The sequence below is a fragment of the Carettochelys insculpta genome, chromosome 7, assembly GCF_033958435.1.
Source record: "Carettochelys insculpta isolate YL-2023 chromosome 7, ASM3395843v1, whole genome shotgun sequence".
Taxonomy (NCBI): domain Eukaryota; kingdom Metazoa; phylum Chordata; order Testudines; family Carettochelyidae; genus Carettochelys; species Carettochelys insculpta.
Window position 1 is genome coordinate 52,885,493 of NC_134143.1, and position 23,784 is coordinate 52,909,276.

The window sequence follows — 23,784 nt, forward strand, 5'->3', positions numbered from 1 at the left end:
GGACATCTATGAAAGCTAATGAATTTAATTTAAAGACATGCTGCATCCTCACTACCCTTCATTCAGAATTTTAAATTCAAACTGAACGCAACACCCGTCAGATTACTATGATTTTAGGATTTCAATTTTATGTCTATTTTAGTGGTCTATAAATTGAGCTAATGGAATTTACAGTGAGGACAGGCACTTGGAAAAATCTAACTAACTGACTTAAAATCGATTTTATCTCATAGTGTAGATGCAGCTTAGAGGGTTTATCATGTTTCAAGATTGAGTGTAAGCAATATATACCAGTAGGTGGTGCAAAGTGTCTCAGTTTAAGCTAAAAATGTAATTTAAAATGGTAACATGAATAGCTTCACAATAAAAACAGTATTGTACCCTGTTTGCTCACTTTGTACAGTTTAGTTTTAACCTCACAGGAAATGCATTTGTACACATATGCCATTTTGTTGACCTCTCCTTTCTTTTGTGCTAATTTGATCGTCTCAAAAGTGACAAAATACATGGGAACATGGGAAGAGGGTATAAACATGTTGGATCATTGTGAAGCATGTGAGGAAATACTGCTTTGTATTTGGTTAAATGTTTTCTGGAAAAGAGATATTTTAATTTAATTATATGCCTGTGGCAGGAGAGGCACAGCCATAGGTTCTGGAACTAGGTGTGGGCAAGTAGTTTCTGTTATATACAAGGTTTACAGTTTGGTTCAACAGTTCTGAGTACCCCGCACTAGAAAATTTGTTCCAGCACCTCTGGGGTAAGTGAAACTATCACTGTATTATATTGTTATTTAGTTTGTGTGTGAATTGACTTTTGTGGTCTTCATGTTTTTTGGAGTAGACATTTGTTCACACAATGAAATCATAATTGAGTACAATCTGCAGCCTCTGATCAGGGTAAGTCTGTAAAGTTTAGAAAGAATCCTTCGTATCCATGACTAGGATGCTAGTGAAACTATGCCCCCCATATTTTTATGGAAACATATTTTTGAATATTAATATGCATAATTCAAAAATGCTTTATGCAAAATGCAGCATATTTCCTCTCATTGGAAACTGGTCAGATATTTTTCTTGTCTGTGAAGTTAGAAATATGAAGTATAAGCCTGCTTATTAATCTTGGTCTAGTGAAAATCAGAGTGGCCAGATGCTCAAGACAGTTATTTGTAAATAGTTTTGTTTTGCCTACAAGCCCACATTGTGATTGGTCCTACAAATATACATGATCATGCCAGCTGGAGCTGGAATCCATCTTGAATTTTGTACTCTTCCAGAGGGAGTAAAGAATGAAATAAAGAAGTCCCACCCTAGGTAAATGCTATTTAAGGGAGGGAGAGCAAACATTAATTGTCTTCAGCTGGCTTCACAAAATGCTTCCCTTCACAAGAGGACACATGCAGAGACCTGGAAACAAAGAACACTAATGAGGGGGTGAAGCTGTTAAATGTGGTTCAGAGAAAAGATCAGCTCTGGCCTAGGAATGTAAAATCTCATTAAATAAATTAACCGAATAAATGCTAGCTTAAATAGTTAGCCATTAAACCAGTGTGGGGAAGGATCTGGGGAGCTGCAGATGGGACCCCCGTCACTTCTTGGAAAATGACTTGGTTTATAAATGTTATTACAACACAAAGAAAAAAAACCTAAATCAAAAAAATATATCACCAGAGCTAAGATACTGTTAATAATATTATCAAATAAATAGCAAACTGAAGCCAAATCAACAAATTAGCAGATTTTTGCCAGTCTCAGCAATGAGGCAAAGTTAAAAATGAATATGGGCACCAACCTACATGTGTGAAAATAGTAAAGCACTATACATATGTATGCTAAATACTATTCCCTTACACAATTAGAAGTCAAATACATACCTAATACCTCACTGAGACTGGTAAATAAGACAACCTGAGGAAGCTTGCATTAGCACTATCTCTGTTCTGCTGTACCTGACCAGCATGGGCATGGTGGGCTGTAGTTTCTAGACCTTTTTAACCCATTATTTATCACCAGCACTAAACTCACATATATACCATTTATTACACATATGGCATAATGTGGGTTTCTGTTAAAAAAAATCCCATATCTCTACTAAAATGCTATATAGAATGAGGCAGACTTCTTTTAAAAAGAACTTTAAGATCTACTGATGAAAAGTATTACATAGGTTTTATTGTTAGTAGTAGTAGCAAATAACACAGGTCAAAAATTTTCAATTTTTTTAATTAAAAAATTTCCTGTTTTATAAATAAACATTTTTCAAAAAGAAGTTTACTTTTAAAAATATTTGTTCTTTGAATTCTTTTATATTTTATCAAAATTTGTCATAAACATTATTGAAATAGTTAATATTTTTCTCTTTCCAAAACTTGCTGAAAAAAACCTGCATTTATTAAACAAACAAAAAAACTGATACCAGTCCAGTAACATTTTTTGTTGAAAACAAACTAAAATTTTGAATTTTGTTTAGGAAAAAATTGATCCATTGCAGACCATGTAAGTAGCAACTTGCAACAACTTAAAAGTTTCAAAATATTTTATTTATTTTATCATTATATAGACTGTGCTTTCTGGATTTCTGCAGAAAGCCCAAAAACTACCCTCCTAGCCTCTCAGTGTATTATGGCAATCTTCCCTCTGTAGGAAATAGGCTGGGTGCAGTTCCATGGGGAATGTTACAGGATTACAGTAGCCCATTGCAGCCACTGCAGAGAAAACCAAGACAATTCCCTCATCTTTCCCCAAAGTTTCTATTTGACAATGAGAGACTTAGTAGGCTGTTCAAAACATGCTATGAACACTCAAATACTGTATTATCTATGAAAATATCTCAAAATATTGTTTTTCTGGTTTCATTGATTCCTGAATTCCAAAGCCAGAAGGCACCGTTATGATCTGGCTTCCTGTATAACACAGGCCATAGAATTTGCCCCAAATGAATTCCTAGAACATATATTTTAGAAAAACATCCAGACTTGATTTAAATGTCAGTGACAGAAAATCTGTCATGCCTGTTCACACCTTATTTTCAGTCTGAATTTGTCTAGTTTCAACATTCAGTCATTATAGATAATTCAACTTTTGTCTTCTAGACTGAAGAGTACATTTTTAAATATTTGTTCACCATATAGATACTTTCAGATTATAATTGTCACCCCTTAACCTTCTCTTTGTTAAACTAAACAGAATGGGTTCTTTGAGTCTATCACTGCCTGCAGCATGTTTTCTAATCCTCTAATCATTCTCATAGCTCTTCTCTGAGCTCTACAATTTATCAGTTTATATACTTGCTCAGTGTATTGTTTTCATGACATACAGTGTCTGATGTTTAAAGTGTTATCTACAGTTAGCATCTATTCAAAGCATAGCACTAATGGCTAAGTGAACTTTAATGGTTCTTCTATAAAGGATCTAAACAAGTTTTACAAATATTTTAGAAAGATACTGAGACAACATAGGTGAACTGAGACTTATTGAGACTGAAAATCTCATCCATAGCTACAGCTGTAGAGCTGTTCCTCTTTTCTTTATTATTATTTATATTTCCTATAATATAGACCACTATGTTTTACACCTTTCATCCTTCAACATTAAATCCCTCTTTCTACAAAATCTAAGTCTTGCTGAGCCAGAGTGAGTGGTAGCATGGAGAGAGAGGAAGCATTAATGTGGAAAAGGTGTTGTCATGTCTCCGTGGACACATCACACTTTACTAGTTAAACTAGTAAAATCATTTTAACAGTTTCTTCTTCCTTCAATTCCATTCCATTCCATGCTGCAATGGAAGAATGAGACAGAGAAAAAGCTGTCAAAATCCTAGAATACACTGAAGATATGGGGCCAATGCTGTTAGTTATACCCAGGTGAGTTGAGAGTGACTCCATAGAAGCCAGTGGAATTACATTAACGTGAATCAGATGTTACTGAGAGGAGAAACAGGCCTATAATTTGAGCACAAGAAAATTCTATATATGCACAGTGCGAAGGAACATAGGAGAAACAATTTCTGATGTCCTAAAAGAACAGGTGGGAAGTCCAACCTCAGCTCCCTTAAATAAATAAATAAAACTGTAAGAGTGGTTTGGCACAAATATGCACACCCCTTCAGTGTATTAGAAAGCAAAAAAATGCAATTAGCAAGAACAAAATGATAAAGAGTACAAATCATCATGCAAAGGGCGGTCTCTCTATTCATCAGATATGGCTTTGATCTCTACCTAGTAGTGTGCTCTCCAAAAGATCCCTTGGTAGACTTTATGAAATATAAGAAGCCTGACTCAGACCAGTATAATAAGAAAAAAATAATCCAGCTCATGGATAAGATTTGACATTTGGAAGGAGAGTAACAAGGGAAGCTAAGCAAAAAAGTTCTCAAAGGAGAGGCGTTGTGTGATGCAAAGGAAGCCATAAATTGATCCAGCTGTGGTGTTGCATCATGAATAGGAGAAGAGGCAAGAGATGACATTCTGATCTCAGTTCTCAAGTTATTCCATAGCAACTCGGTAGTAGCTACATTAAAATCAGTAGAGCAACAACCAATATACACCAGTTCAATTAAATCACATAGGTTTTTGCTTTTAAATTTTGTTGGTTTTAGTTGGAATATGGTCTGCATTCAGATACAATCACATAACAGACCACCATTTTCTTTCTCTTGATACTTAGAAACACAATAATTTAATAATTTAAAAGACTGATGAAGGATGTACGTCCAATATAGAATTCTTACTTGCCTGTTATATTACACTGTAGTTGTTACAAAGTTTGGACCATATTCAGCCATCAGAGATTCACACATAATTTTCTATGTGCCCCTTGAGCTTAACGTTGACAGCAAAACTCAGTAGATTTGGTTATTGACTTCAGTGAGAGTCACATAGTGAGAGTTCTCTGTATTTGAGAACTAGACCTTTTCCGTACATCTGCATCTCTAATTGTAAGGCTTTTTACTCTAGAATATCACTTTAGAATTAAAAGTATTGGTACTAAAAATCATTTTTCATAAGTGTAGAGGCATCTAGACAACCCCCGTTTGACCACAATAATAATGCCTGCAATGGTTCTCCTGTTCAGCCTAAAGATCTGTGACTGATCTAAAAATACTGGCCTATTTTGAAGTCTGGCCCTCAACTCACAGGCTAAGGCTGGGGGTGAAGTTGGAGAGGAAGAACAATCAGAGGCAGGAATAGCTTGTGCCATCATCCATCTTCAGTAAAGTACCAGGGGAGTTGCCTGGTGCAAGTGAGCCGAAAAAGTTTTCTTGTACCATCATTTAGCTTCCATACTGCACAGTGGGACTTGCTGGGACTAGAGGTAACTCTGCATTGGTTGTCTGTACTGGTTTGGGTATCACTAAAAGTTAACAGAGTTTATCACTGGTGTCTGCTGGCTGCTCTTGAATCAAAAAGCTGAACACATGGTAAGAATGGCCTTCACGTTGCATAAATTCTCCTATAGGATATAGATAGTTTGTTTTTTAAAGAGATTATAGTGCACAGGAAAGGTTTCATTCGAAAAGCACAACAAATGGAGCCTTTTTGGTCCACTTTTAACACTTAATGGAACAGGCAGTGGTAGTAAAAGACCTCCTTGACAATGTGCCAGAATCCTGTTTTTCATAGCTTACCTGTCATGAGTGGTCATTCATTGTCCTTAGCCTTCCTGGCCCACATTGTCACAAGGATGCTAACTCACTTGGTGAATTTTGTAATGAGTGTTTGCCCATGTTTAATTTATACAAGCTTTGCCCGATTATAGTTTTTCAGTAAATCCAGTGACATTTTAAAGGCAACTGCAGACTTTTGTTTTTATTCACAGGTTTAAAAGCAGCTAGCATGATAGAGACCTATGGAATTTTAGGATGTCAGCTTTGAGTTTCCTGAACAGGAATAATGAGCTAATGGGGACATCCTGAGACATCCATGAAAGAGTTACAGTTAGAGGTATTAGAGTTGCTGGCAATTTGCTTGAAGGATCCACACTGGGTGGTAGAACTACTGACTGGATGGAGAAACCAATCACTGCCTAATATTGTTGTTTCACCATCTCAGCAGGACTTTTAGCAATGTTACCAAAGTGCATTTTCACAAAAAGGAATACAATTGTTACAGTTTTCAGTATAGACAGGCAGGCTAATATGTTAAATAAGGAACACATTTCACACAGCAATGAAAGGATATTGTATTTTGATTATAATTTTAAAACTATGTGTGTCACATAAATTCAGTTTTATGAAGAGAATAATAAAAATTTCATTCTGCCAAAATCAATGATGGAAACCTATGTTGTGTTTGTACATTGCAGAGCTATTTAAAAAAACTTGCAATAATGAAAAATAGGAAACTAGATTGTTAAATTTAATTTGAAGGGCATGAAGTACGCCTAAAAGTTACAAATAAATGAGAGAATGTCTAGATACATCTTTTAATCAGTTGGTTAAACAGCAAATAAAGCTTCACATACATAAAAAAGTGTTGTTGGAGAACGATGAAAGAAATTTTTCAAATCAAAGATGTGCTATCTTCTACATAAAATAAAGCTGCATCCCCATTTGGCTCATGGTTATAATAATAGTAATCTCAAATCACAAAAACGTTATTGTTAATTTTCACATTATAGGTCTTTAGCTATCTGTTCACCTGACTTAACTCACTTGTTAACTTCATAATTTAGTTATGCCATTGTTCCTAACAACCTGATAGACATTTATAATCTAACTTGAAAACTTTTTCTACAATTGTTCTAAAAGCAGTAGTTTTTCAAAATATTATTTCTTCCCTTCTTTTCTATCCTGAACTGATAAGGTATTGTGTATGATGACCACCCTTATACTGGGTGTATTTAAGGTTCTGATCTTGCAAAAATGTGTGCACATGTGGGCCCTATGACATAACCTCAATTTTAATCACAAGCTTTGGAGTCCTGTTATTGTTTGTGACTCTCAGTTTTATTTTTAAATAAGCTTCAAGCATCAAAGAAAAGCTTGAAAATGTTAACTTTATAAGCTCAAAGCCAGAAGGCAAATAAAAGGCCCCACACATCTTATTTTTTTAAAAAATGTGGTCAGTCCCATGATTTTGGCGCGTTTTACTCATGATTGTTGAACACTTCGATTCAGTGACACTGGATTTGTCCCACTGAACTTTGTGAAACTACTCACAGTGAATTAAGCATGTGCATAACTTCTCGCAGAGCTGGGTCTGTAGTATAAAATATTTTCCTTCCCTTCTGTTAATACTGATATTTGGTATGTCATCTTTTACGCTTCCTCAACAAAAGTCTTGCCTTTTCTCAGGTAAGTAACCTTGCTTATTCATGTGCAGAATAAACTGGTTTTGTATCTTTTGCACATCTAAAATGTGAGTTTTTTTCAAAATTAACACTGTAAACTATGTGTTCCACATGTGGAGGTCTAAAACAATTCACTGTAAGTACATGCAAATATCTCTCATATACAATACACTGGTGAGAAAACAACACTTAATATCATCATCATAGAATCATAGAATTATCATCATCATCATCATCAACAATGGACTCAGCGCCAGTTGGCATCCAATGCCTATTTCCTTCCATCTTTCCCTGTCCAGTGCAGAGTGGCTTAGTTTCTGTAGACTAGCTCTGCACCAATCTGCTATATCATCTACCCATGCTCTGAGAGGTCTGCCTCTCCTTTTCGAACCGTCCATTATGCCAAATACCAGGGTCTTGATTTCTCATTCATCATTCATTCTGCAGATGTGCCCAAATAGCTGTAACTTCCATTGTATACCCTTCTGCAGTAGGTTTTATTTCAGCTGTATCTTCCTACAGAATTCCTTGTTGGTGACCTGCATCCATCCTGTTCTCAGGATCCTTCTGTAACAACTTGTCTCAAATGCTAATCTCCTTCTCTTCAAATCTTTCGTTTAATACACAGCACTATTCTATGACCATAATTAACATAACAAAGCTAAGCGCAGAAATAGCTAGAGCTGAGTTCACAAACACTCCCATGATGGGAAAAAAAGACATGGGGAGAGAGAGAGCTTATTTCCACCACTAACATTCTGCTTACATACCATTTTTAATTATAGAAAAAAATAGTAATAATCACGTACAATATGATTGGAATTGTGGGTTTTTTCTATTTCAGTAATGGAATCCCAGTGTTGCGGCAGCCATACTGCTTTTAAGTATTCTTGTTTTTATTGTTAGAATTCTTTTTTTCCCCAGAGATATTGTCTAGATTGTACAATGTTATTGAAATGCTTGTTTTAAAATACTGTATTGGTTCTAAACAAGTTAAACATGTTTTTAAGAGAGACTGTCCAAGATTTTGTTCCCTTGTCCCATTTTTTCCAGCTGTGCTGGAGCACAGGAAAGAGTGTTTTTTGTTGGTACCTGATTGACATATCAGAACCACATGACACCTTGATTTAAGTAAATAACCAGGCAGGGGATTCACAATACAACTTGGCTGAACCAAAACATCCTGGTGTATACAGCCTGAACCATTTAAATTATTGCATAGACTCATGTCATAGCAGACATATAAGGAGAAAAAGATGATCCCACTGATATTTTCTTAGCTGATTCCTGAATGTTTTTTTAAAAACAGCTTTCTTTATATAAAGTATAGCTACTTTCCTTTCCCAAAGGAGAGGCGTTTAGAACAAATGTTGCTATAACTGAAGCAGAGGAACCTCTTTGTATGGTTAAACCTAACACCATTTTCTCTGGTGCCTCACTTTGGGGAAGGCATTTGCACACCCTGGGGAGTCTTTCCTACCCTTTGGGTAATGGAGTCCTCACAGGTATCTTCCCCTCCCTCACAACAGGGGCCATACACTCCCTGAACAGCCTGGTCTCCCCAACCATAAAAGGAGTCTCTCTCTACTTGCACCGGAATGAGGGTCGGGCCTCCAGCCCCCATGCTGAGATCTTCCAAACCACAAGCAAAATTGCCCCATCCCCTTAGGCAGTGCTCCCCAACCCCCTCCAGTGAGGGGTCGCTCACCCCGGGGGTCTCCATCCCTTTTAGAAGGGTGCAGTCCCCGCAACCCAGAGGGGTCTGCTTGCCCCACAGCAGGGCCTCGCCAACCCTTTTAAGGGGAGCTCTCCTTCACCCCCGGCGGGGATGCCCGCCCTGGGCACTGAGGGGATCCCCTCGGCGGACGCGGGGGCTTCGCGGGCGGAGGGGCGGGCCCCGGCGTTTCGGTGGGAGCGAGCGGTGTCTATGGCAACCACTGTCCGGCCGCCGAGGCAGCAGGTCGGCCGCGCTGTGCGGGACGGCCCAACGATGCCCAAAGGCAGGTTGGCCAACCCCAGCACCCAGCGGGACGGCGCTTGGGTGAGAGACGAGGGCAGGGGGCGGGGCGGCTCCTCTCCCCGGCCAAGCAGCACCCGGGCAGCGGGCGCAGAGCCCCGCCCAGCGCGGCCTCTCCCTCACGCCGAGTGCCCTGGCACGAGGGATAACGACACGCGCCGGCGCCGCCAGCGGCAGCGTATCGCTGGGGAGCGGGAGAGCAGCGACCCCATCGGCGGGCGGGAGGGCTGCGCCATGGGCATCCCTGACGCTTCTCACGAGCGCGGGCCCGAAGCTGTCTGACGCACTGAAGTCCGGGTGCTCTTGAGTGCAGCGGCGGCAGCGGCGGCAGCAGCGGACCCGACTTGCAGCGGTGTCCATCAGGGCTTACGGTTCGCTTCCGTGGCGCTGAGCACCCTCACTCTACAAACTGTTCCAGCCCCTGGGCCCAAGCCCCACTGTTTTCCCTGCCCCTGAGCAGCTGGGTGGTCCTGGGCACGTTTCTTAACCAGCCCCTAAGGAACAGTGGCCCTGCTGCACCTCCTTTCTCTTGGGACGGGAAGAAGACCTGCTGTGATTCTTTTCTCTTGTCCTTTATATTAAAGATCCAGGTGTTGCTTCCCCAGCCAGGCTCCTGCTAAAATTGATCTGATTTTGTTTCCCTTCCTTATCTCCTCCCCCATGACATTTTTGGAGAAAAACAGACGAAATCAGGCCTTTTGCTTTGCTTGACATAGCCAATGAAATGTTCTGGTTTTCACCAGAAAACTCGCAAACTAAAAAGGTTTGGGTCAAAATATTGTAATGACACAACAAGTTCTGCTGTGGAAAGGAAACACGTCTTGCAAAATAATTTATTGAAACCAAAACTCCATTTTCCATTTCAAAAAACTTTTGCTGGGAAATTTTCAACCAATCCTGCTCTGTAATATGGGATATTGTAATCCCTACTACCACCACAGTGAGCGTGGCGGGAGCCCTGCTGCTGCCCCCCACCAGGTCCCCCAGTTAATCACCTAATCACCCTGAGTCCTGCCAGCTAATATCAATGTGGGGGACTGTCCCATCCATTGGATGGTTTAGGTGGCTGCCAGGGAACCTCCCAAAGTGTAGGGGCTGGGGTGGCTGCTCCGAACCATCCTATAGACAAGACTGCTCTGGAGGCTGAGGCCGACAGCACAGCCCAGCAGCTGTGAGGTTTGGTACACTCCTGTGGGCCTCCACTCCTAGTCCCTGGATGCAGGACTCCACAGCCACCCTGTTTCTTCCCTCATGCTCTTTCCCAAGTCCCATCCAAGTCAATGCCAGCCCCCTGCTACCACCAGAGGAGAGTCCCAGAACTGGGGGCAGCAGAGGTACCAGGATAGACCTCCCCTGGTCCAGCAGGTTCTTTGGCTCAGGACTGGTCAGATCCCAAAGGTGCTGGATGGGGGAAGTGCAGTCTGTAATTTGACTAAAATTGTTCCTTATCCCTAAGTTTGTTTTTGTTAATAACTATTTAACTGAAAGTTTTCCAAGGAAAAAGATATTGGATGATTCAATTCCTCTATTTTTTTGACAAAAGACTAAGACAGCTAGCAGTGCACATTTCTGAGTCAACCAAATTCTTCAATTAGAAAAGGAAGAAAAATCCTGACATGAGTGATATTTCTGGTATTCTCAGATCTTCTTTATAGGTGACAAAGAAAGAGGAAGAAATAACTCTCAGATTTTTATTCTTTTTAGATCACCTTTAATTTCTGTTTCCACTTCTTTGAATAGGGATAATTATGATTATTTCCCTACATCATAGCATTGTTGTCATGTATTATCATGTAACTTAATATCTTTGTCACCACAAACTAATTACAATAGAAATTATTAATAATCACTTCACTTGGAGGAAACTGTCTGAAAAAGTAAACTAATCCGCGAGCTCGAGACAGGGATTGTACTTTGTTCGGTGTGGTGTGGTAGTAGCACTGTGGGACCCTGATTCAGACTGTGCCCCCAAGATCTACTTAACACAAGTAATAAAAATAACTGCTCTTCCAAGACCGATGTGTTTGTTCTTTTGATCAAAACATTTATATTTTCCAGTTCACACACCTTGGAATAATCCAAAGTCAATCTGAATCAATCACAAACTGTATGCTAAAACAGGTAAAAAATCCAGAAGAGTTTCAGTATATTGAGAAGAGATTGCCTCTAGCATACAAAATTCGGGAGCAGGTTAGTTTTTATGGACATATAATTGATTTATGGAACTCCTTGTTGCAACATGTTATAGAATAAATTCTTATTAAATTACCCAAATAAGAATAAGGTGGTCAGTTTGTCTTCGGCTTCAGTAGGCTGAAATTAATTTCTCTCCCCCAAACACTTTGTAGTTCTCTTGGTAATTTGTCTTGTCATTCCTGAGAAGGAGGCATCACACTTTTATAATCACATAAGACCAAAGGCCAAATTCTACTTCATTTATACTGGTTTAAAACCAGAGTAACTTCACTCGTCTCTTTGTACTCAGAGCAGAATTTTGCTAAAAGGGAGGGGAGGAGAAGGGAGGCTGGAAATAGTGAGAACAGAAATAGAAGATTACAGTACATTATGGGGATTTTATACCTTTCTCTGCAGCATCTGGCACTGACTACTGTTCAAGAAAGAATACTGGGCTAGATAGGCCATTGGTCCATACCCATATGACCTTTCTTATGTTGTTGTGACATCCATGAATTTTTTGTGGCTGTTTTCAGTGTTCGGAAGAATTAATTTAGGCCATTTCATCCATTTATGATGGATTAGGATACGCAGATGTAGTAAAAAGACTAATGTGATGTCATAGCAACACAGTTTGAGAAAGTTTGTGGTTTTTTTTTTTTAAAGAAAAGCTTCAAATGAAAAAAGTGTTTCAGTTTGAAAGGATTTGGAAGGTCAGTGTGTGCCAGAGCTGCATGTCTAATCTCTCTGTTTGAGGCAGCTCACTGGCTGTGAGGTTAATTACTTTTCTCAGAGGCAGAAATATAGTTCATTCTTAGATTATATTATTCATTGTTCTTACTTTGCTGTAATATTAAAGCCATTTTTACTATAGCTTTTTACTGTAGTTAATGTATTAAATAATTCTCAGATATATTAGTTAATATGTATATAACTGTGTTTTTCAGTTTTCCTCCACCACTTAGAAACTATAAATAAACTCATTATTCCTTTGTTAAGGTGCAAGTGACTGGATCTTAGCCATGTTGATGTGATTCAGTGATAGCTCTGTGCATTCTATGCATGCAGGAGACATTACCTAAGGCCCCAATCTATAAGCAAGTACAAATGAGTAGTTCCACTGTACTCAGTGTGATTACTCATGCATAACTTAATTTTGGTGCATAACTACAGGTTGAACCTCTCTAATCCGGCACTTTCTCATCCAGCTACATCCATAGTCTGTCATGATTTTAATTAGCTGGATATCCACTTATGGGTGTGGCCAAGTTTCCTGTGGTCCCATAAAGTTTATTTACAGCCACCAATCCTGGCTCTCGGTGATCTGTGGCTGTTATTTAGCTGTAACTTACCCCTAAATATCTTGTAAGAGCCGAGTAAGCAGTGGAAGTGTTCATAATGCTGCTAGACAATATTGACCTCCCTTGGTTTGGCAAATGCTTTTGTGCAGCATTGGTAAGATCCCAAGGGTGTCGGACTAGAGAGGTTCAACCTATATTTGCACAATTGGGGCTTAGACACATATTCGTAGAGTAGCTGACCTGCTTATCAGAATCAGACTGGTTTCACTTGTAATTCTATGCATGGAGTACCTATAGAATTGAACCCTTGAAGAATATTAACAATCTATAGTTAATCAAAAGCACATGCCTATAGACAAATTGAGGTTGTATGGGAAATGATGTGATCATGAGGTACACAGCACAAGACCAAACCAAGATAAGTTATAGCCTGCAGCTGACACCATGCACGCAGCTCCTGGCATCTGCCTGTTCTTTCAGGATTTGAACCAAATTATATTTTTCTTTATAAACTGATTTATAATTTCCTGTTGCAAAACACAATTTATTTCAACTAATATTTGCATTATAGCACAGTAAAACTAGATACGCTGTCTGGAGATGAAGATATACAGTTAAAACTTGGAATATTTCTGCCTCCATATTAACTATAAAAATCATTAGAGAAGTTGTGAAAATGAGCAGAAAGTTACAAACATAAACCAAAAGATGATGCTTTTGAAGCAAGAAGGATCAGTCTAGTAGTCCAGAATAGATTATAGAATTTCTTATTTTAACCATTTTATACACATAGGACTAAAACTTTACAAAATGCACTGTTTGTAAATTATTAAAATTTATTATTTTCCTATAACTGCATTTATGTAGTTTCAGGTGTTTTTAAACCATGATTTACTTTTTCAAAAAGGGTGAAATATATGTGCAAAAGATGAGTTTAAAAATTAATTCTATGCTTAAGAGTCTCCCAGAACCTAGTTCCTGGAGGGCATTCAGGAACTGTAATCTCACACTAACCAAGTCTTGAGTTCCCACCTATATTTCAACTTTCGTTAGTTGCAGGCTTACTAATGAGCCATACAAAAAAGTCTTCACATATCTGCAATATCTTGGTGATTTTATAGAGAATATAGTTTTTTCTGATTTGGAAGTTCTCATTTAATCATGTGCCTGTTCAGTCAATTGTTATGTTCAATTCTGATGATTTTGGAGGAAAATACAGAGAGATAGCTTTGCAGGAGTAAATCCATGTGCAAAAAAAATTAACAGATTATGCCTGTTGATAAAAAATCATAATTTATGACTGTCTCAAAGTGGGAATGGAGATTATAGCATAAAGCACGTAAAAACTTACCTTTTCTTCATCTTTTACAGAAAGCAGTAAAAAATCATTTTCCATTTTCAACCCATGACAACAGGCATTGTTTACAAAATGCAGGAGAGTACTTTGATTTTGTAAGTATCCAGCACTAGAAAATCTACAAGTCTCTCAAATTTTTCAACCTGCCCCAAATTAAAAACAATATTATTTCAAAATTCATTGTTACTCAAAAAGGGTGATGAGAGGAAATGCACAGTAAACAGCAGGGATAACATGCACATAGTGTTGTTACATGATTTCATACATTTAAATCCTCAGAATTGTGTATTATAGCATTTACCAATATCTAGGCTAGTATGTAGGATTTGGCAAGAGTGATACATATATAGTTGACTTCTTGTGGAACAGTGGCCCGGCCACATCATGTCACTTCCTCTTAGTGTACAGAGGTTTGTAGATTAGCCACTTGTAAAAGTGTTTTTGTACTGATTTTTAATCTGGATGCACTGATTGCTACATTTACATTTGTACATCGAGCATTCTGTTTTGGAAGCAGCTATTCTCACACTGCTATGCTGGCAAAATTAATCTCTGTCACAAGAAGTTAAAATAAATGGTCTTTTTCAGGCAATTAAGTAGGGATTATAAGAAACAACCTGCAAGCAAACTACAGAACTGCAGCACAGCCTTTCTAGACAGGTCTATACAAATGGTGCATGGCAAGCTGGGGTGTAATGGCTATGCATTAACTATCCATGTGGACCCTGCTACCAGGCACTAAATGTTCCATATTGTGTTTTAATTTACTCTCCGTGGACAGTAACATACCCTATTACAGGTGGTGGGGAGACTGTCCTGCTATCCCAGATTCTGGATCTGCACAAGCATAGATTATGTGCTCCTCTGGCACAACAACATTTCTCTTATATTGCGTACATTGCGCGTGCATGGTGCTTACTTCTGTGGTGAGCAAGAGTTACAGAGGTCTACCTGGAAGTTTAATGGCCTAGAGGGAATTATAGGATATGTGCTTAAAGATAACTTAAGGCATTCGTTCTCAGCCTTTCAGGAGTCTTATTTGTCTTGCATACCCCAAGCTTCATTTGACTTTACAAAGCAATTTGGTTACAAAATCAGACATAAAAATAAAATGTCACAGTACACAGTTACTAGAAAAGTTGCTTATTTTCTCATATTGTCTCTATGAAATTTTAGTTTGCACTGACATCTTTAGAGTGTTTTTATATAGGCTGCTGTAGAACTGAGCAAATATCTAGATGAGTTGATATACCCCAGGGAAGACCTCTGCAGCCTGGCTGAGAACCAGTGTCTTACGTGAGCCATCATTTTGAGTAAATTTTAAATATTTCCCTTTTTTTGCATTTTGTGTTTGCATGCATAATAATTTCAATTTTATTTTTTCTTTCTTATGGGAACAAAAGAGACAGCATGATCTACTAAACTGTGCATAGAGCAGGAGTCAGGAACTCCTGTGTTCTGATTCCTGCTCTGACACTGTATCATTCTGTGACCTTGGGCAACTCTTACACCCAGACTTCCAAAAAGCATCCAGTAAATGTTGAAAATCTTCAGTTATCTTGCCCAGTGTGCTATACTTGGTGCCTGCTATTTTTTTGGATGGGAGTTCACTGAGAGCTCTGGGTCCCACACATAAGAAAAATCAGGCTTTCTGAGTCTCAAATTTGGCACACAAAAATAGCAAACACGCTTGAAAAACTAGGTTTTTCCACTTTCTGTATTTATCTGCAAGCCAGAAATAATGTTATTTACCTACCTCACTGGATTGTTATGAGGATCATTTAGTACTGCATTTTGAGTATATAAAGTGTTATAGAAATGCATAGAATTATTTTATTCATAATAGTTCAAAAATCAAGATGTCTATTTCTGATTTTGCCTTTGTCTGTGCATTTGCTTACTTAATCATACTACCAGAAAGGTACATATTGGTAAGTCTGAGAATAATATTTATGACCTAAATGCTGGCAGCAGAACAGAAGTGGTTCTGATAATCATTTTGGTAAGTGTTTGTTTAATTTTTAACCACTCCATGACCAAAGTCATAGATTTCTTGCCCAATATTCCATACTTTTTAACAGTGAAACTGTGCTCTTTAAATGTAACTTTTCATCAAATTTTCCTTCAATCTTTTTCACAGAGTTTAGGACGAAAGAAAGTTGAACCAGAAAGAAGGCAACAAAATTCACAAAACTTCTGTCTGTGGGCACATGAATACATTCCTAGCAGTCATGATGGTTTTACCATTTATCAAACATCATTCGTAGGTGATCAAGATACTGAGCATCCTTTTTGTAGACGATATCCAAAGCAACACTTAGAAAGGTGCTACATTTATAAATCTGTTCCTGAGAATATAAAACACATGTAGTCAAATCACTATGTTAATTACAGAACTCCTTATTTAATAACAACTGAGGCCAATCAATATGCTTTTCTCTGATCCTGAACTACTCTTACATCTCAAACAAATGATGAAATAAATATCTTTGTAAAGTGGATACTGCAGTATATGTTGCAAATAGGTCTGATTTACAGTTGCAGGTTCATTAAAATTAGCAATTATATTTTTGTTTGCAAATTCTTTAGCTTTACTGAAAATTAAAATTACTATGAACACATAAGTTACAATAAAGTACATTTTAATGAATCACAACATTGGCAGGTAAAGTGTAGTTGTTTTTGTATAGTTTTATTTTTTAAAAATATCAATGGAAGAACAGAGGTAGGCCCAAGATCTAAGGTGACTTAATTGTTGCACTGAGCTCACACACTGGGTTTGGGGAGAGAGGTGTAGGGAGAGCTATCCTCACCCTGTATGAAGATCCACTGGTGCTTCGGCATGAGATATTCAACCAGATTGCTAGGGCAAAAGGCATTGTGTGCATGGCCAGTGGCAGAAACTTAAGCACCAAAAGGACTTGGACAGCAAAAATTTAGACATGGAGGGATTTTAAGCGTGTACTGAATTGTGCAGCAGCCAAGCAGCGTTTTGAATCTATTGGTGCCTAAATTTTGAACGCATTTGCCTTTTTGTGGATCGGGGTGATAGTAATTATGTTGTACAGTAAAATTTGAAATTGATTATGCCTTTAGGCACAAATTCTAGTGACCAACTCTGCTGCTTCTAGTCCTCCAGCAGTGACGTGGGGGGTGAGGGGCAACACAATGTGCAGGAGTTTGTGAGGGCTGGGTAGTCCTCTGGGTATAAAGCTGGATCGTTGCCACTTACCCCCCCACAAGAACAATGTCAGGATCATACACTGTAGTTTCATATATGAGGATGAAATTTGCTGAGCTGTATCATGGGTGTGAACGGGAGATTCCTTTCTTTATTCCCCACCCCATCCTGACACACACATCTCTGTCCAATTTTTAATCATGCTGGATATGGCCCGTGAGGTAAATGAATAATATGTAATAATAAAGCAACTGAATTCTTTATTACAGTATAAAATAAGTGTAGGCATAAAAAAAAGATGGATAAAAAGGGATGTCACAATGTGTATATGTGGCTAAATTGTGCAACAAAACTTCTCCTCAGCCTGGCTTGCTTCATGAGATCACAGAAGCCCTCAGCTGAGGCACTTTCTCTAGGGCAGTTTTTGCAAAGAATAGAGCTGCTTCCCTCCCACACAGGTTAAGATCTCTGCCATTCGTATTGCAAGCATATGGCTTTCCACCAGAATTTGTCCCTCTCATATTTCTGTATATACAGCTTCTGCATAGTCCCCATTTTCCCATCCCTAATATTGCCATTAAGGTTCATATTAACTCTCAACAGTGTAAGACACTTGTCAAAAATCTTGCCTGAATGATTTGGGATCTGGATGGTTGAACAGTTTGGTAATGGGATATGGAGTCCTTTTCACCTCTCCATAATTAGTGGGGATCCAAAAGCCATTATCCTGTTCAATAGTGCAGGTACAAGCAATGATTTATGTTCCTTATGCATTTATTACTTGTGTTATAGAGTCCACAATCAGCATCAAGGTGCCATTGTGGTAAGTCTATATCAATGTAGTGTCAAAATAAGACACGAAACAGCCTTTACTGATGTCATAATCTTAATTTTTTACATACACTTCACTGCTTTGTGTTCCATTGTTAGCTTCACACCAAGACAAAGATCACACTAATGCAGTAATTAAAGTACAGGAGGGGCAAATCTCAGCAGTCAGGGAGGAAAGTGGGGAGCTTCTGCTTAGCACAGGAGCAGGAGATACACTTTCTACCCATTTAGATTAATCCCTTCACAACTGTTTTAGCCAGTTCTCCTCCCCCATCATGCTTCTGTTGGATAGGGGTGGTGTGTGCCTGTTGGTTGTTTCACTGCAATCTTTCAGACTATAGGTTGCAAGCTGCAAGCAGCTGACTGTTCAAAAGTGTCTCAGTGTGGCACACGAAAACAAAGAATACATTTATTTATCACAATCAAGCTAGGGGCTACCTATAATTTTGTGCTGAGTGCGCCTATTTCCCTAGTCCAAGAAGGGTATCAGACCATATTCAGAGTTTTTCCAAGCCCTTTCTTCAGATCCTGCAGCAATTTTTCCCCACATATTCTTCTTCTCTCCCACCCTCAACCCCAATCCAGTGACCTTGCCTCATGTAAACGACCTCTTCCTCTGAGCTCTCTCAGACTTTTTAGGAATTACCTGACCCTTTCCCAGGTGGGTCTAGTAATTTAGGAGGGCAGACTCTGCTCTGTTACAGAGCACCATGCAGCATTTGCTATGCAAGTCTTTTAATTACACTTGTACATTCGCACATCTAATGCGTACACTGGTTAAAGAAAACCGATTCCATTGCTTGTGGTTTCACTGAGGATGCATCATGAGAGTTTCACATAAAGTATATTGGCAGAACAGTGTGAAAGCTTATGCACATATTACTGGCGTAAGACTGATCTCTCATACTGATGTAAATCAGGAATAGTGCCACTGGAGTGCCACACATTTAAATGGTATAAAATTGGGCCCATAATATAGCTTCAATTAGTGCTGTGAATTTCACTAATTTGAATCATACTTTTTAAAATGGGTTGTAACAGGCTAAATCTTTTTAATAACCACTGTTCACCCAGGCTTCAAAAAGTGTAGATACATAAATTGCAGAAGTATACATTAAGTACATAGATACTTGAAAAACAAAAATATCAGTGAGCAAAGAAGATACAATGAAAAGTCGATGAAAGTCAAATTTAAACAAATAGTAGGAGGATAAAAAGTTCAGTGGTGGAAAAGAGTCTGCGAATAAGATACACTCACTTGTAATGGCTAATTTTCAAAACATAACAAATGCACCAAAATAACAGATTTATCATAATTCTACAATCAAACAAACAAAAAAGATGACAAGAATAAAGCAAGGGGAGAGGTAGGGTCTATATTAATGATAGGCCTCTAAAAGATCACACAATTTCTTTGAATTTGAAGCTATTGATTGCCAGCCATTCACTGCAGTGAGGTTGGCCATATCACTGAGCCAAGTATCAGTGTTTGGTGGGGAATCATCCTTTCTGTTTTCATAGAATTCATTTTTTGTGACCAAGAATGTATGTTGGAACCATACTACCTAGTGACCAGCTAATTACCAGATATTAACAACATATCCAAAAAAGAAACTTAAGAAGCAGGGCTCCATCTTAGCAATCAATATTAGACTAACTTTTTGACCTACTTCATGCCGGAAATTCTTGATACAGCTATAGGTACAACTGTACTGCATCATATCAGGGAGATAGCTGTGTATCCTACAAATCGCTATACAAATGTAATCCCGGGGGCACTTTGACCATTGACATTGGACAGTGAAGTCAGCTGGCTTTTAGCTCATACAGTACAGCACAAGGCTTTAGCCCTAAGGTCACAGGTGCATTCCCTGCTGCCGATGACCTGGGTGTGTCAGCCTTATACAAGCAACTCTTAAATTAGCAATCTTTGCCAGATATTTGGGGTAAGAAAATCATAGACGAATACTGATGGCCAAGGAAGCTTCTCCAAATTAGTAAAAATTCTGGAAGTTCTAGAGCTCCCAATGCATCCAGTCCAAATAACTTAGTTATTAAATGCTTTAACTGGAGATATTTCTGTGTTCTGGTGCAGAGCAGGTTAGACTGTTGCTGAAGGTCTACAAATAATTTAAAATTTTCCTTGTCACTTAGGTGAGACAATGGCCATCCAAGGTTTTGCCATTTTTTTAAAGAATAGAGTGCCTCTGCATAGAAGAATGGTTGGAAGCAGATCTTTAGCCAAGTTTGACCAATCTTATTGGTTTGACCAAATTAGTCATTATAACTGAGTGTATTTTATCAATCTTGTCTCACAAATGTTATTGTGGGAGCTCTGGAGCTATCAAATCTCTAATAATTTGATCATATAGTGCTTGAAATTAGATGAGGATATACCAATTCTGGTTCAGTCAGAACCCAAGGTGGGCTCTGTGTGGACCACAACTACTGTAGTTAAATAGCTTTGATGACCCAAAGGAGACCCCTTATTTACTAGTCAAATGATAAGCCATGGTTCACAGCAACCTTTCCAAGGCAGAGTGCCCACATGGGACCTTTTGATCTCTATGTACAGTACAAGTGCCAGTGATACTTTTCAAAGTCACTAAAATCCTACTTACAGCAGCTTCATTAATAAATAAATTAAGCTGCCAAGCTTTACCATTTAGGTGGTGTTTGGTAGCATTAGCTGATCTTTTGTTAATCCATGGGTGGCTTGGCTTTGAGAAAGCTCCTGGCTGCATGGGGGAAGAGGGGAAGGGCTGAGCTCCCACCCTGCATGCCGATGAAAAGCAGCTCGCATGCCACTTTTGGCACCCGTGCTGAGGGTTGCTGACCCCGTGATAAACCATTTTACGAGTGCAATATTAACTATTCTTGAGCTCACAGCTCTTATGTATCCATATGACTCTTCTAACCAGTGATAGGGTCATCTCAGGACATCAATACCTTCTGAAATGATTTATTAATAATGTGAAAAGTTTGCAAGTACAATACTGGCTTTAGACCATAAAATAACAGGCTTGGCAATTACCATACATGGGAAGCACAGTTCCAAACAGATTATTTTGGTTTATCATCAACTTAAAAGTACGTGTCTGCATGTGTAATTTGTGCTGCTGGGAGGGGAAGCTGTTCCCCACCCACTGCTTACACATACCCTGACTCTAAATACATTGCCTGGAATACATTTAAACGCCAATGCAAGTTCCTGCATTTCAGAAGCTGGAGACATTTCTATAGAAACTGACGCATCATTTATATGTCTGGTCTTCAGAGAGAAGACTGAGACCTGCTGCTGATGGGTCACCTTATTGTAGACAAGAGGATTCAGCACAGGATTCCTGGCTAGGACAACTTTGTCTTTCACGTCAGGCACTGCTACCAATCCACTCGCTGACAGGGAGGTTGGAAGCCAGAAGAACTTCCCAGCTAAGCACTACCATCTCCTACTGATTATACTTCAGAGCTCCCTGGATGGTGTGTCCTCATTCTCAACAGCCAGAAGGAAGTGGGGAGTGCTGCTGAAAGACAGAGGAAGGGGAACTACTGTCCCTCTTACTTGAATCCCATCTTGCACATTGCAGGGTAGAATTTAACCCAAAGCCTTTTCCCCTGCATCTTGGCAGTTACTGTACATTGCAGCTTGTATTTAAATGATGCATTGTGATGGGCCTCACTATGCTTTCTCAACTGTACTTGTCAGTGCCTTTGTTTAAAAAAAAAAACAGGAGCCAGTACTCAGCCGGCTCCCCACTTCCATCCCCCCAGCCAATCCTGTGGCTGGGGCTGCCGAGGTGCCGGTACTCAGAACCAGCACAAAGAAAGAACAGGTACTTGTTATAGTACCTGCACCAGAATACTCAATTAAAAATGTGTGCTCTTCTACACAGGCTTGGCTTCTTTTATTTATTTATTTATTTATTGTAGTTTTACAGTCCAGCATTCTAAGAAGTCCTACAGCAGATGAGTCACTGTCATGAACTAAAATGCCTGATTGGAACCATATGTGTCCAATCACAGCAGGATATATATAAAAGAGGGTTCCCCAAAATTTGGTATGGGCTAACAATAAGCTCACTGTACACACCAAGGTGCAGGTCTACACAGCCTGTGTTTTGAGCACACTGCTGTACACCAGTGAAACATGGACTTTGCGCTCAAAACAAGAGCAGCGGCTCCACGCATTCCACATGCGCTGCCTTAGGCGCGTGCTCGGTATCTCATAGCAGGACAAAGTTCCCAATAGCACAGTGCTTGAGAGGGCAGGCACCACCTCCACTTTCACCCTTCTCAAAAAGAGGCGTTTGCGCTGGCTGGGCCATGTCTCACAGATGACGGATGGCCGAATACCGAAGGACCTCCTCTTTGGCGAACCGGCATCTGGAAAGAGGCCGAAAGGGCGACCTAAATTGTGCTACAAGGACACGTGCAAGCGTGACCTCAGCGCTCTCTCTATCAGTGTGAACACCTGGCATTCACTCGTCTCAGACAGGCATGCCTGGAAACAGGGAGTGAAGGAAGCTCTTGTTATGTATGAAACTACCTTGGTGAAGGAAGCGAAAGACAGGAGAGCCCTCAGGAAGATCCATGCCCGTGATACCAGAGCGACATCTGCCTACTGCTGCTCACAGTGTGGAAAGGACTGCCACTCCCGGATTGGATTGCACAGCCACAGAAGATGCTGCTCAAATCAGTCCAACTGGGGCGCAAACCCATGATCCCTCGGGATCGAAGGATGCCTACTACTACTACTACTACTATATTGAGTGAATTGCTTTGAAGCCTTCACAAAAAAACATCCTCCTCACAGTTGGCAAACTCAGACACACCGAGTGGAATGGAGGCTGACCTAACTTCAGGATTGACCTCTGAAGTGTCATTCCCTTAAAGCACATTGGGGCAACAAGGGGGAAGTTCTACTGCCATTGCTTATACTGTGCTGTATCTTATCATGGGCTGGGAAAGGAGGACCAAAATGTCATGTGTATAGCAGGTGTCTCAGGAGGACTCATGGATTCTATTCTGTAATTCTTTACTGATGTGCTAGGTAATGTTGGATAGGTCAGAATCTCTGTGCATCAATTCCCCATCCGCAAAATGGGATAGGGTTACTTTTCCTCCTCTAAGTAGTCCCTCATTCTCCTGTTTGTTTATATCCACTCCAAACAAGAGGAGGAAAGGGAGAAAAAAAAAACCAGCCAACTTGCTCAGTTACCATCAGGCCTGTTTGGTTTTGGCATGGAAGGAAGAAAAAGCTATAATTTGATGTTTTATTATTACTCATGGGAGTTGCTCAGATCTGGTGAGTGAGAGTAGAGAGTGTAAAGAGGATGTGTGACAGTGATTAATGTTTTTAAAGCACTTTGAAATCTTTGGATGAAAAGATCTAAATGCACAGTATTAACCATAAGCAAAGGATTTATATTTTCAGGAGTGTCAGTCTGGTACCTTCTATGACCATCGCATTAAAGAGAAGAGAGTTATCCAACAGCCTGGTAATATCAAAGACCATTGCAGAATACTGCAACCAGGGAGAGCTTTCCTTCCAGGCAAGGGGGTTGTGAATTCCAGCATAAATCCCTTCCTGGGATTCTAGTGAATCAGACTCATTTGATTTCTCTCTTAATACC

General features: G+C 39.4%; 1 protein-coding gene across 1 annotated transcript; it reads left to right on the top strand.

Annotated features, from left to right (window-relative positions):
* Positions 1-8,779: 8,779 nt before the first annotated feature.
* On the top strand, positions 8,780-16,510 carry TEX36 (testis expressed 36). The gene is made up of 4 exons (XM_074999291.1): positions 8,780-8,794; positions 11,365-11,496; positions 14,154-14,234; positions 16,280-16,510. The coding sequence occupies exons 1-4, from the start codon at positions 8,780-8,782 to the stop codon at positions 16,508-16,510; spliced, it is 459 nt and encodes a 152-aa protein (XP_074855392.1).
* The last annotated feature ends 7,274 nt before the right edge of the window (positions 16,511-23,784 follow it).